This window comes from Beta vulgaris, chromosome 9 (genome assembly GCF_026745355.1).
Source record: "Beta vulgaris subsp. vulgaris cultivar EL10 chromosome 9, EL10.2, whole genome shotgun sequence".
Taxonomy (NCBI): Eukaryota; Viridiplantae; Streptophyta; class Magnoliopsida; order Caryophyllales; family Amaranthaceae; genus Beta; species Beta vulgaris.
The window spans coordinates 51,224,484-51,236,815 of NC_079210.1; the positions used below are offsets into that span (position 1 = coordinate 51,224,484).

General features: G+C 36.0%; 2 protein-coding genes across 2 annotated transcripts; both read right to left on the reverse strand.

Annotated features, from left to right (window-relative positions):
- Positions 1-1,816: 1,816 nt before the first annotated feature.
- On the reverse strand, positions 1,817-2,365 carry LOC104905034 (RNA polymerase II C-terminal domain phosphatase-like 4). Its single transcript, XM_019251673.2, has one exon. It carries the CDS (start codon positions 2,363-2,365, stop codon positions 1,817-1,819), a length of 549 nt encoding a protein of 182 aa, XP_019107218.2.
- A 798-nt stretch (positions 2,366-3,163) lies between these two features.
- On the reverse strand, positions 3,164-7,068 carry LOC104904612 (boron transporter 4). The gene is made up of 12 exons (XM_048636499.2): positions 6,963-7,068; positions 6,756-6,838; positions 6,435-6,627; positions 6,054-6,192; positions 5,607-5,939; positions 5,314-5,487; positions 5,120-5,215; positions 4,906-5,022; positions 4,510-4,829; positions 3,997-4,276; positions 3,801-3,911; positions 3,164-3,686 (listed from the first exon to the last, which is right to left on the reverse strand). The coding sequence occupies exons 1-12, from the start codon at positions 7,055-7,057 to the stop codon at positions 3,654-3,656; spliced, it is 1,974 nt and encodes a 657-aa protein (XP_048492456.1). The 5' UTR covers positions 7,058-7,068; the 3' UTR covers positions 3,164-3,653.
- Positions 7,069-12,332: the final 5,264 nt, after the last annotated feature.

Genomic DNA, 12,332 nt, shown 5'->3' on the forward strand with positions numbered 1-12,332 from the left:
TGGCGAAAATTGTTCAAAGACAAGAAATCTATAAGTGTAGAGAAGTCAGAAAAAGACACGATTGAGTTTAGAAATTACAAAAACATAAAAAAAACAGTCTACACTATAGGCAAAATAATACTACAACTATTGAGTCAAAAATTGTCTTCTTCTCTACACCTTAAGGCAAAAATTGTTTATAAACAAAAAACCTGTAAGTGTACAGAAGTTGGCTTTTTTAGAAGGAAGAAAAAGACACAATTGAGTTTAGAAAATTACAAGAACTGGACCTATGATCAAATAAATCAAAGAAAAGTAAAGTTTGAAATGAAAAGATTAAGAAAAACAAATATTATTTAACTACTATAGTACGTAAAAGGTGAGTTGAGTTGTTAATTACCTAATGCTATGATCAATCGAACCATGTTGGAAGGTAGTCAATCAAATGCTCAAAGTCTCTCTTAATACTAACAACATCATCAAAGAAAATTGTTTGTTTCATACTCTCAATTTTCTGCTTTTCTGCTTTTCAGCTAATCTTATTTGTTGCCTTTTCATCAACTTCTTCCTTTCTTCGTCAACAAATTCAACATTAACATTATTATTTTTTCGCTTTCGCTTGATCAGTATTAGTTCTTTGTCATCGTCCTTGGAATTCGATGATAATAAGTTACTTCCTATCTTATTCAACTTATCAACCATCTTTGTGATCTTTTCTCTCTCGTTAACTTCCTTCTTCTTTTCACATGTCCTACGTACTTCCATCATCTTCGAAGCTTTTCTTAACGCTTCTTTCAGCTTGTCATCTGCTTCTTGCATAATCTCTATTATCCTGGATAGCTGCTTATGGATGGAGCCTAAATCATAATAACCACGAGAAAAGGAAAGGAGGGGGAAGGAGTTTCGCATCTTCCCCATTACAAGCTGATGCTGAGGCTCTGAGACCGAGCTTGAAACATATGGAGACGTTCAACATTACAAGCTTCGAAATTTGGACAGACTGGAAAGAATTAGTAAATTCGTTAAATAAATTCAATAGCGCTAATACGACAATTAGAACTAGTATTAGGAATATAGATGGAATGCTTAGTAATTTAGGAAATGTTAGAATCCCACATGTTAGCCGTAACAAGATTAGTAAAGCTCACAATCTTGCCTTAAGGATGATAAGAAAAGAGCAGCTTTAATTATATTGATTTTATCCTGTAAAAAAAATAAAAATGTAAGAGCACTATTTGAGTAATATGTCTCTTTTGTTTTGGCCTCCATTGACTTTTATTTATTGACATTAAGACAAGAGTTTATAGGATGAATAGACATGTGTTATAATCTGGTTTATTTATACTATCTATTTTAGTACTCATGGTTTTATTATATTCTCCCTGTGACTTATTTTATTATTACTTTTATGATTGAAAATGTTTAGTTTCATCAATGGTTGAAATTTGTGAAAAATATTCTTTTGAATTATTAAACAGTTAAGAGTGATATAAACCTTTAGTTTGTAATAGAACGGAAAAGGAAAGTTGAGAAACACCATTAAACTTACTCTTACTCATTATGATTTGTGATGGGGGAATGAAGTGCAAAGGAGGGGAAAGAGGGGGAATATGAAGTTTATATTCGTCTTCCTAAACCTAATTAATCCTCCAAAATTAAAATTAGTTTCTACTAAGAATTTATCTATCCCCAAGATAAGTCATTGTTCATTCCTCCAAAAGTTTATTTTGTCTCCAAAATTGCCTTCAAAAGAAGTTCCCTAACAATTAACATTTCTCGTAGCATAATCCTTAACATTATCATCATAAAAAACACCATAAACTGCCTTCAAAATGTTTCAAATCCTAGCAAGTTCATTGTCTAACTCCTCTATTCCCTCTTCAACTGGAAAGAACTTATAACGACGAATTTTTATCAGATTGTTCAAACAAGACTCTTCCCAAACTTCTTCTATATCGTCCACAATAACAGCTACTTTCTTGTGCGACAATACAACATCTAATGCTTTTTGTCCGTCTATGATGCAGTCTTCCCTACTAATCACCCATGAATTTTTCGGAAAAACAGTCTCAATCTTAAGCAACTTAATCGCTCCTTCCGCATAAAACCGACTTCCCATGGTATAAATCGACACATCAAACATTGTACTAACTTCTTTAAGAAACTCACGTAAACCAGACCTTAACTTCATCACATACTTACCATCAAAAATCTTGTACGCATCATCGATCTTTTCGATTCTTTTTCTTTCAATAGGCATTAATGTCTCGAATAGTATTGTATGAACCAACGTATGATCTAGATCAAGTAGCAAGTGAAGCTTTTTCTTGCTCAACAGACGTTGCATGTAGTCGTCTCGAAAACGGTTCATCTCTTCTAGTGTCATGGTTAAACAAGGGTGAATGAGGCTAAGCGTATACGATGTAGCTTTTCCATAGTTTTTTTTTCCCTCTCATTCTCTCTTTTGAAGATGATGGAAAAGAAAATGTAGGAAAGGAGGGAAGAATGAATATATTGCCCTACTGCTCATTGCTTTTCGTAAAAGGTTTTATACAACCAAGCTTTACTATACAAGTGGGCTTATAAATAATAATAAAACAACCAAACGTTTTAAGATAAAAGTGCGAAACTCTATCGCATTCTACCCCTTAGAAGTTACGCCCCGTAACTTGCTAAGGCTTAAAACTTGACTTAGAATTATTTACCAACTTTGTAATACAACAATATAAGAATAGTTGCTGGAAATGTAATAATAATATCATTAGAGAGATAATAACACTTTCAAAATAACTCTTAACCTTTAACAAAATAACATCTATTTCAAAATATTAATAATAGAAATAATTGTCTTCAATGCTAGATCAACATAATAAAGAAAGTATTTGAATAAGTACCAAAGGGTATAGTTTATGACAAACTGAAAATTTTCTAAAACTTGAGTAGGATTATTTTTCAAATTCTAGAATAATAAACAATTACAAATTGATACAATTGATACTAAAGGCAGGAATAGCAGGAACAGAGCTCCTGAGTTGAATCCAAATCCCACCCATATCTCATTCCTTAAACTCACTCACTTGACATAGCTCAGTGGTGCATGGAACAGAGCTACAAGCAAAAAACATCATCAAAGAAGGATCCAAACCTTCTTTGTCTCAATTCACAATGAGATAATTCCACAGGATTCACCCTAAGCAACAATTGTTTTAATCGTCGAATATTATTCAGTAACAACTTTTGTGTTTGTTGTTCGTCTGTACTCCCAATTCAAATTCCTACTAATCTTAGTAGATACTAAACCAAACTGAATCCTTCAAAATTCTTACCTTTTACTATTGCAGCAAAAACATTGCACAAACTTTTTACACCCAGTTTCCTACTAGTCTTTCTACAATGATTCTTAAAGCTTAAAGCTTAAAGCTCTGCTAACTTGGTTATATTTGACTGTATATATGTATACTTTCCTGGCCATTCTGAATTCTGACCAAAAGATTATGAATATTCTCCTCTTTGAATTTTGACATAGTTTTTGTTTGATCCTCCTTTTCAAGCTAAAAGCTCTTGTATGCAGATTGCAGTGTCCTTCCATTTCTTTTGTAATGAAGCTAACATTCACCATTATCATCATCTTTGCCGCTCCTTTTTCCATCTGTCGCGTAGCACTGCTTGTTCTTTCATTCTGGACGAACAATCTCTTGAGGATGAATCTGAAAAGGCAGAAATGAAGGATTCAATGAATACAACAGGTTAAGAAATGCTCTCATTCATGCATAATTTACTAATATAGGGTGTAGAGAGAGGGACACAAGTATAGTTCTCACTTGAGGATTATCAAAATTTATGGCTCTAATCTTGAACTCCCCTCTGCTAGTTGTCATTTCATCTAGTATCTCATAATCATCTCCCTCGCCGACTTCTGAATCTTCACTTTCCTACACACACACAAAATTGTAGCCAAATAACATCAAAATATTGCTCTTGTTATCTGTTTTTCTTGAATGAATGTTCCTCACATACCCTATAAGATAAGCTATGACAACGTCTAGGTGCACCGGCAATTTCCTCATACTCAGCAGCATCCAGTTCTTGAAGATGAAATGCATGGAAAAACTTTGGTAGAATGTGTTGTCGTACACTTATGAGAAAGAAGAACGGCAAGGGGAATAGAATTCCGGCAATTGGTATCCAAGTAATTCCAAAGCATATCAACAAGTATACAATTTGGAAAAGAGTGAAAGCAGCAATGGATTTGAAGGGCACTGATTCCACAAATGATGCATGAGGTTCTTCCAAAACCCTGCATCCATTGTATGTTAATCAACATGATGTAAAAATTTGTTTAGCATCAACTATTAGTTTTCGGTTTTCAAGTGTGGAAGGTTCACAAAGTAACAACCATGACACTCGATCATCAGAAAAACATGTTTCTCAAACCCTGACTAGTTTTCAAGAAACATCAAAACTAAAGTAACACTATGATATATATAGGACTATAGGAGTATAAAACTCAGGTTAAGGAAGGGAAGTTACTTGTATCGTCTGGAAGGTGTAATGAAAAGGAGGAGAATTCTCTCCCAAAACTGGCTTCCTGGGAGACTATCAATAGCCATATATGCAAAGTATCCCCAAAGAACAGAGGTGGGTACTAGCTTGATCACAGGCATGGCAAACATAGCAGCTCCTACAAGAACTGACTGTAAGAGGTTGCTCACTCTTTGTTCGTTGACTCTAACGGGCAAATAATTGTTAATGTGTTCAAGTTTAAAAGTATTGTTGTCCTTTCCTTCTTTGCTATCTCCTTTCATAACTGCCTGTTTCAGATCTTCCAACTCCCTCACAACTTCATGTGGCTGAAAACACACAACAATTGTCATGGTCCTATTCTCATACAAAGCTTGAAAAGAGTTCATAAAATATCTATATTACATCGGGATTTTGATCCATTTGGATGAAAACATCTTGCATCTGGCCATATATTTCATTGCTGGTAGCATTTTGCCTTATGCTGTCTTTGGCAGATTGTACCATTTTCTTCCCCATCAACTGCCATTATATCACATCAACATGATATAAGTAACTGAATTATGATAAGTTTGTAACAATGATATTATAAAAATTCACTTTGATGTTCTACATTTACCTGTCTCTTGAGAACAGCGAGGCTCTTTGTATGCATAGGAGATTGAGGAAGAACTCCATTTGATGGAGGGAGTCCGATTATTCCACAAAGCAAAGTCTATAATAACATGGTGAAATAATTGAACATGGATATTAGTCACTCCATCAATTGCATTGAGATGGGAAGGTTTGTAGGTATTTAAAGATTTAACATACCGTAAAACCAAGCACCAAAATGTCATAGTGATAAGCAGAAGGTTTTTTCAGATTGAACTCTTTCTGTTGTGCTAGTTGTGAAGCAACACTATGGTCAAAAAAGTACAGTCCTGCTACCATCAGAGCTGGGATGATTGCAGCAAAGATGTATGCTACGGGTACCTTGAACATGTCCTGCATTTAGTAAAATCAGATCCACAAAACAAAAATTTGATAAGTATCATTCCCATTTCAGTCTAGAACAATAAGAAAAACAGCAATAAAACTTGGTAGTTGCATAATGAATGATTTACCTTCACAACAGTCCAATGATAAACAGATTCTGATTCCCAGGGCAGAGGACTATAAAGCCTTCGAGGCACTCCCTTCGGAATTCCAGAAGGAACACTGAAGGATAAAATGGTCCAAAGCACAACCATCAAAGGAACTCCATAATCTGCAATGAAGCCCCTCATACGACCTGTACCATAGCGCCATGACCTCGCTCTAGGGCTCTTTAAGGACATTATGAAAACACCAAAGGTAAATACTACCCCAAGCAATCCATTTGCATATCGCCACTGAAATTGGAATTTCTCTTGATGCATATCCTCATCTTTGGGAGTATGAAATTCACTTACAACTCCCTACAAGATGTCTAACATTAACACTCAAGTGAAGAAAACAACAGTTTTACAAGTTTAAGGTTCTAATTAAGGTTGCTTGGTCACCTTATAAGATTAGTTTGTTGTAGAAAGTACCTTGATAGCCTCTTGGAAGAAAAGAACAGTAATTAACATGCCAAAGAGCTCCCCAGCAACCCTTGTGAACCGACTAATGATCGTGGCAGCATTGAATATCGAAAGAAGAATCAATATAAGGCCGGTCCATACACAAACCCTAAGATTCAAGGCAATATAAAAGTTAAGCAACATTGAACCTAACAGTTGGTTTTCTACTACACCATATAATAGATTAGGCCACTAACATTATGTATCTATTTTGCTCAACTTTTTAAAGTATTGCATAACTTTTTCATAGACAAACTTTTGATCCCTTTTTTGTCAGACTGTCTGATACAAGAAATTGCATAAACCCAAATTATCATGTGCTTATGCAATGTACAGAAATCGAAATTATACCATCCTGCCCAAGCTAGATAGAGTTGTTCTCCCAAATCTGGCCGCCCTTTCGCAAAGTTGTACAGATAAGAGTACATAATCACAGTTGGTTCTGCAACTCCTACTATCAGAAGTGGCTGTCCACCAAGTATTGAGTGAATGATCCCACATATTGCTGTTGAAGCTAATGTCTCAACCGCGCTCAAGCTTCCATCTATATATGTATACATAATATAATGCCAAAACACACAAAAAAACTCAATTTTTTTCCCTAAACAAAAATACTAAGAAAAATTTCCTTGAACAAAAATTATTGAACTTGTACAAGAAAAAGTATAGCACCTGTTTCTCTGTTGAGTTGCTCCCCAAAGGCTATAACAGGAAGTGCAGAAGCAAAGAAAATGTAGGTAGTTGGAGCCAGTATCCTATACTCCAAAATCATAGGTTATATAAAACTAAATACTTCAATATACTCAAAATTTACAAAGTACACTTTCATGTATATATATATATGAGTTAGAAATTGGATTTGAAAAAATAGAAAATTACCCAATTCCAGATCTTATTCCTCCATGCCAATCTTGCTTGTAACATGTCCATCTTCCATTAAAATCATTTATAATACCATGAAATGGTCGCTTCATTTTTCCCAATTCCTTTGATCAAATGTTCCCTAAGACCCAAAAAAAAATCACCATTAATATTCAACATTTTCACAAAGAAACATAAAAAAAAACTACTGGGTATAATTTTATTTCTGTGAAAATCAAAATTAGTGAAAAAAAAAAAACAAAAGAAATTACCAGAAATTAAGATTTGTTACTGGGATTTCTGTGAAAATGAATTTTCTTTAAGTATAAAATTCAGTGATAAAAAGATTTATAGGACTAAAATGTATTCTTAAGAGTGTTCAACACATTCTAATTTAAGTGAATTATGGAAAATTGAAATGGGTTATAGAGTATATTCAGTAAAAACAAAAGTCTAACCTATTAACATTTGAAGATAAAAATCAAGGGTTGAAGAAATGAACCCAAAAATAGCAAAAAAATGGTTTCAAGAAAATTGAACTTTCCCAAGAAAATGGATTCAATGAAAAGATCAGATACGCGTTTTTCCAAAAGATTTAATTATTTTTTTGTCAGATACTTATATACATAACACATAAATAATAATACTCCTATACTAATTTATGAAAGAGAAATCAAACAAAAACAGAAACAAAGAAAAAACAGGATACCCATAAGTTCTCCGAAGAAAAAGCTTTAAACTTGGCTTGAATAATAACACATTTAAACCGAAAAATGTAGTAAATAAATGAAAACAAAGAAATAATAAATCACATTCAATTTTATGCTAGCTGTAAATATTTACTCTTAAAAATGAAAAATAGTGGCAAAAAAAGGAATAAAACAGTGTAAAAAAACTGTAAGAGAAAGAAAATATTACAATGTGGTGGGTATGCTAGAAAATTGAGCGGCCGGAAATCGGCTGTGGCGGAGGAGAAAAATGGATAGAAGTTATGTAAAAGCCAAAAAAAAAATTTTAGTTCAGTGTAGGAAGTTATGGGAAGGAAGGGTGTGCACTGTGGAAGTGAGGATTGAGGAGGCAGAGGTTTAAAAAGACCCGCGCTGGAAATATAGTGTGGGCCCTACTCAGAATTTTGGTTTTTCATGACTAATGAGGGTTTGTTAAAAGTCTGATAATTTGTTAGGAGTATTAGCTGTCACTCCTAACTATCTTGTGGATTGCTTCCTCTTGGTTGAAGGACGACATTTAGGTAATTCCACTTATATGATGATATTGGTATAGACCGGGAGTGTGTGTCAGTTGTCATCTCTCTTGTTTGCTAACAAACTGTTTGTTGTTTAGTCATATTTTTTTTAGTTGTATTAAACTGGGTTTTGAATTTTGATGCATTCGTCAAATCATGTTTCATGTAAAATTTGTGAAGGTTATCTGAAGGCTTATTTCTAGAACGTTTCATGATCTCATACCACATATTAATGTTCTTTAATTCAAAATTTTGATTATAATGGACGAAGAATGCCACTGCATAGTTTGCCAAGAAAGAATTGTTTCTTCCCATGAATTTGGTAATTTAGAGTGATAATTCGGTTATCTGTACAACTCAAGTTTTAAAGTTTACCTTAACATTATTATGTACATAATAATGGCAACATAGAATTAGACAAATTAAGTTAATTATTTCTATGGTCATTACTATTGGCGCTTATGAGTATCATCTAGCATGTGGGAATCAGCTAATGGTGGAAAAAGATTGAAATAGTCATTTTCAAACTCATGAATTTTGGTACAAGAGTACTCTTGAATGATAATTTCCATTTCATGCATATGGTCGAAGAGAGTAAAATTAGTAGTTGGAGAAATGAAAATCGAATGCATAACCAACCAAAGAAGTTTGGTGGCTTTTTGTCCTTTTTCTTCTTGAAAAAATAAATAATTTTGCATGAACATTCCCCGAGTTGCACAAATTTGTTTTTGGGCTCCTTACCAAATGTTTATGCCAAATTCTGATCAGGCAGAACTTAGCTGAGGATCTACAGCTAATGGAGATGCAATAACAAGGGATGCTAGCTACGGAATTAAAAGAGGATGCAAAGAGAAGACAAAGACACCAAGAAATGGTGACGCGGAAAACCCCAAGAAGAGGGTAAAAACCGCGGGTGGAATTGAGTCCACCAATCCACTATGTATGAAGATTACAACTTATAGCTAGCAGCTAGCAGCTTGTAGCTTGTACTAAATACACTTGTAAATATTTGTGAAAGTAAAGGGAAGTGTTCTTATGTGAGTGATGTTAATGAACTGCCTTTCCCCCAATACTTCTACTCCTATTTATATCCATCCATTTATTGTAACGTTGCTTTACATGTTTACGTTGCATAACTAATCTCCTAATATGCCATGATCTCCTAATATCAAGGAGTATCTCCACTTCTGTTTAATGACTTCGTCAACCCTATTTTGTAGGCGCAACAGCATTATTTGACTTGATCTTGATCAGTATCCAATGCTCTTTGAATCAAATTTATTCAACTCCCTTTGTTTCTGCTTGCTGTAGCTGCTATCTGATAACTTCTAGCTGGGACGGATGTATATCCTGCAGATTCAGCTTAGCAAAATTTTTAGGACATAACATTGCCCCTAACTTGTGATGCCAACCTAGGCGCAACTGAGTTAAAATCGCAAGTTACCATCCAAAACAAAATACTTGTTAGCAAAAAGTTCAAAAATAAATTTGTATTATCTTAGAAGATTTTTATCTTTTTCTTCGAGGAAAAACGCTTGTGGATAAAAATTTTCTACTTTAAAAGATAAACTCATCTAGCCTTTTGAAAAGATAATTTTCTTGGGAGAAGATAAAACTATCAGATAATTGATTACTTATCAACATAGAAAGATAAATTTTAAGCAACATTAAATACTTATCCGTTAGCTTAGGCTACCGTTGAGCTACAGTATTTAAAGACCTCTCAGCCCTTCTTGAACTTTACTTTATTCTCTGCGAATTCCTTTTCTCCTCAGGTAAACCTTCTCTCTTTCGTTTGTTTCCTCAAGAATTTTCTTTTAGATCTTTCTCTTTTTCTGATGGGCAGAGCTATAGATGAGTTGCTTCATCTGTTACTGAGCGAGATATAGAAGTGCTCAAAGTTTTAGGGGGTTTCCCTGAAAATACTCATATCATACTCCCCACTCCTACATGCAGACCTGAAATCTGCCCGGAAGACTACATTTGCTATTATGAACATCCTTTCTACCTAGGGTATAATTACGAGTTTTCTCCCTCACTAGGTCCTTTATGGAGGTTTTACACCTATCCCCTGGCCAGCTGATGCCGGCTTTTTGGAAAACTTGCTCGACTTTAGAGACCTAACTAAAACATGGCACAACCCTTTTCTTTAAACGAGCTTTTGACCGCCTATAGTGTTAGAAAATCAAACAAGGGTTTCATAACTTTTAGGGCTAAGGCTCCCCTCCCCCCATTGATAGAAGGCACAATCGCTTCTGACTCTCTATGGAAGACTAGGTATTTCTTCGTAGTGAAGGATTCGCTGGGCGAAGCTGGGAACCATCTAGTTGGGGGTTGGTCTAATAAAGGTACTTATCTGTTCAATTTGCGTTTTGCTCCTAAAAATGAATTAACTAGGTTCTTACCTTGTTTTTCTTGCAGGTCTTGGCCCCGTTATCTCCCAGATCCCTGAACAAGCTGAGAGATTACCTGAACTGCTCAAGTTTCCTGTTGAGGAACGCACCTTCGCAGCTCCTACCGAGGTTCTACCCTTAGATTCCAGAGCATCTTCTCGCACTAACTCGATGTCGACAGGTAATTTTAGTTGCATTTAGTTTACTTTGTCCAAATTTAGATAACTAGGCCTTTTCTCATTCATGCAGCTCCAGCAAGATCCAGTAACTTGTCCGACGAGGATGCAATGGACAGGCTCAAGAATAGGAAGAGATCAGCTGCTTCTTCTGGGCAGTCTCAGATTGAAAGAGTTCCTCGCAAGAACCTACGCTCATTCCATCCCAACCACCATTGACATCACGACTGATTCTCCTAGGGATGAGGTCCTTGTGAGCTTTCCTGCTGACTTTCTAGCTGAAGAAGGTCTAGAAGGTGGGATCTGGCCTGCAGCTGACAAGCTCGTATTCCCAGCTGCACAAAAGAGGTTAAAGGGACAGGACCCTGAGGTCATCCTGAACCATGCTGTCCAGCTATCCCTACAGGTTAGTAACATCTTTTGACCTACTTTAATAAGAAAATGATTAATGCCGCTTATACTTATGATTTTTATTGCTTCGCCAGCTTTCCCAGAGTTGCATAGCTGCCAGGGACAGCTTGCGGACTGTTGCTACCCTCAGGATAAGGTGGCTCGTCTGCAAAAGGACAATTTGAGCCACCAAGCTAAGCTGGAGAGGGAGAAACAGTCCGGCTGGATGCCTGAGAGCAAGTTAGCTGCTGAGCAAAAATTAATGGAGAAAGAGAGGCTGGAAAAAGATGAGAAGATAGCTGAGGCGGAGAGGAAAATGCACGCCTGCTGCAGCTGTAGAGAAGCTGAGGAGAGGGCTTTGACATTCAAGCTGAAGCAAAAATTATGAAACTGCGAAGCTGATACCTGATAAATTCAAGAAGCTGGAGACAAGGGTTCAACTTTTATATGACAGTTCCTCAAGCTGGACTCGATGGCTGCCTTGGAGGCCTAGCTACTGGTGGAAAGCAGATGACTCAGACAATCTACAGCTGGATCTCCTCCACTCTTAACCAGCCAGAGGGTGCGCTCCAGCTAGCAAGGACGAACTGTTGGTGATGATGCCAGCGTAGCTTCTTAGTTTCTTAGACTTTATCAGCTTTCTTTCTGGAACATTTAGTTTTAATTAGCTTGGACACTTTTACCATTGCCTACGGGGGCAATGCGTTTTTGTAAGAACATATTTCCTTTTAGCAATTTAATCGTTTGAACTTATGCTTTGCCTTTTGATCTTAGCTATTGATACTTTGATAAATACTTAAGTTACATGCATGCTTTTTGATCTTAGATATCAGAACAACTTATTTACCTGGGGTAAGTGTTGTTCAACTTAGGTTGGGCCCGTTTCCTTGGTGCTACGACCATCAGCTAAGTTTGGGTGAACTAACCCTTAGCTGCTTGATGCTGGTGCTACGACCTTGTAGCTGGATCTCAAGATTCCAGCTACCCACCTGGGTGCTGCAACCCCTTGCGTTTACCTGCGTATGAAGTGGACTTTAGATGGCTTGCTGCTACGAGCATAAAATACTTAAGTGTTAGACAAATTAAGTTGTTGTTTACCTGGTGGACCAATGCTTTGTGCAAAGCAGTGGTTGCCTTTAAAGATTCTGGCGTCTTTGGCCCGTAGTAACCTGGTAGTGCCCCAGGT

Coding starts and splice junctions, on each gene's coding strand:
- LOC104904612 (XM_048636499.2), bottom strand. CDS start 7,057: ATGAAGCGACCATTTCATGGTATTATAAATGATTTTAATGGAAGATGG. Junction 5,940..6,053: donor TCTTCCAAGAGGCTATCAAG/GTACTTTCTACA, acceptor GACATCTTGTAG/GGAGTTGTAAGTGAATTTCA. Junction 3,687..3,800: donor TAAATTTTGATAATCCTCAA/GTGAGAACTATA, acceptor CTGCCTTTTCAG/ATTCATCCTCAAGAGATTGT.
- LOC104905034 (XM_019251673.2), bottom strand. CDS start 2,365: ATGACACTAGAAGAGATGAACCGTTTTCGAGACGACTACATGCAACGT.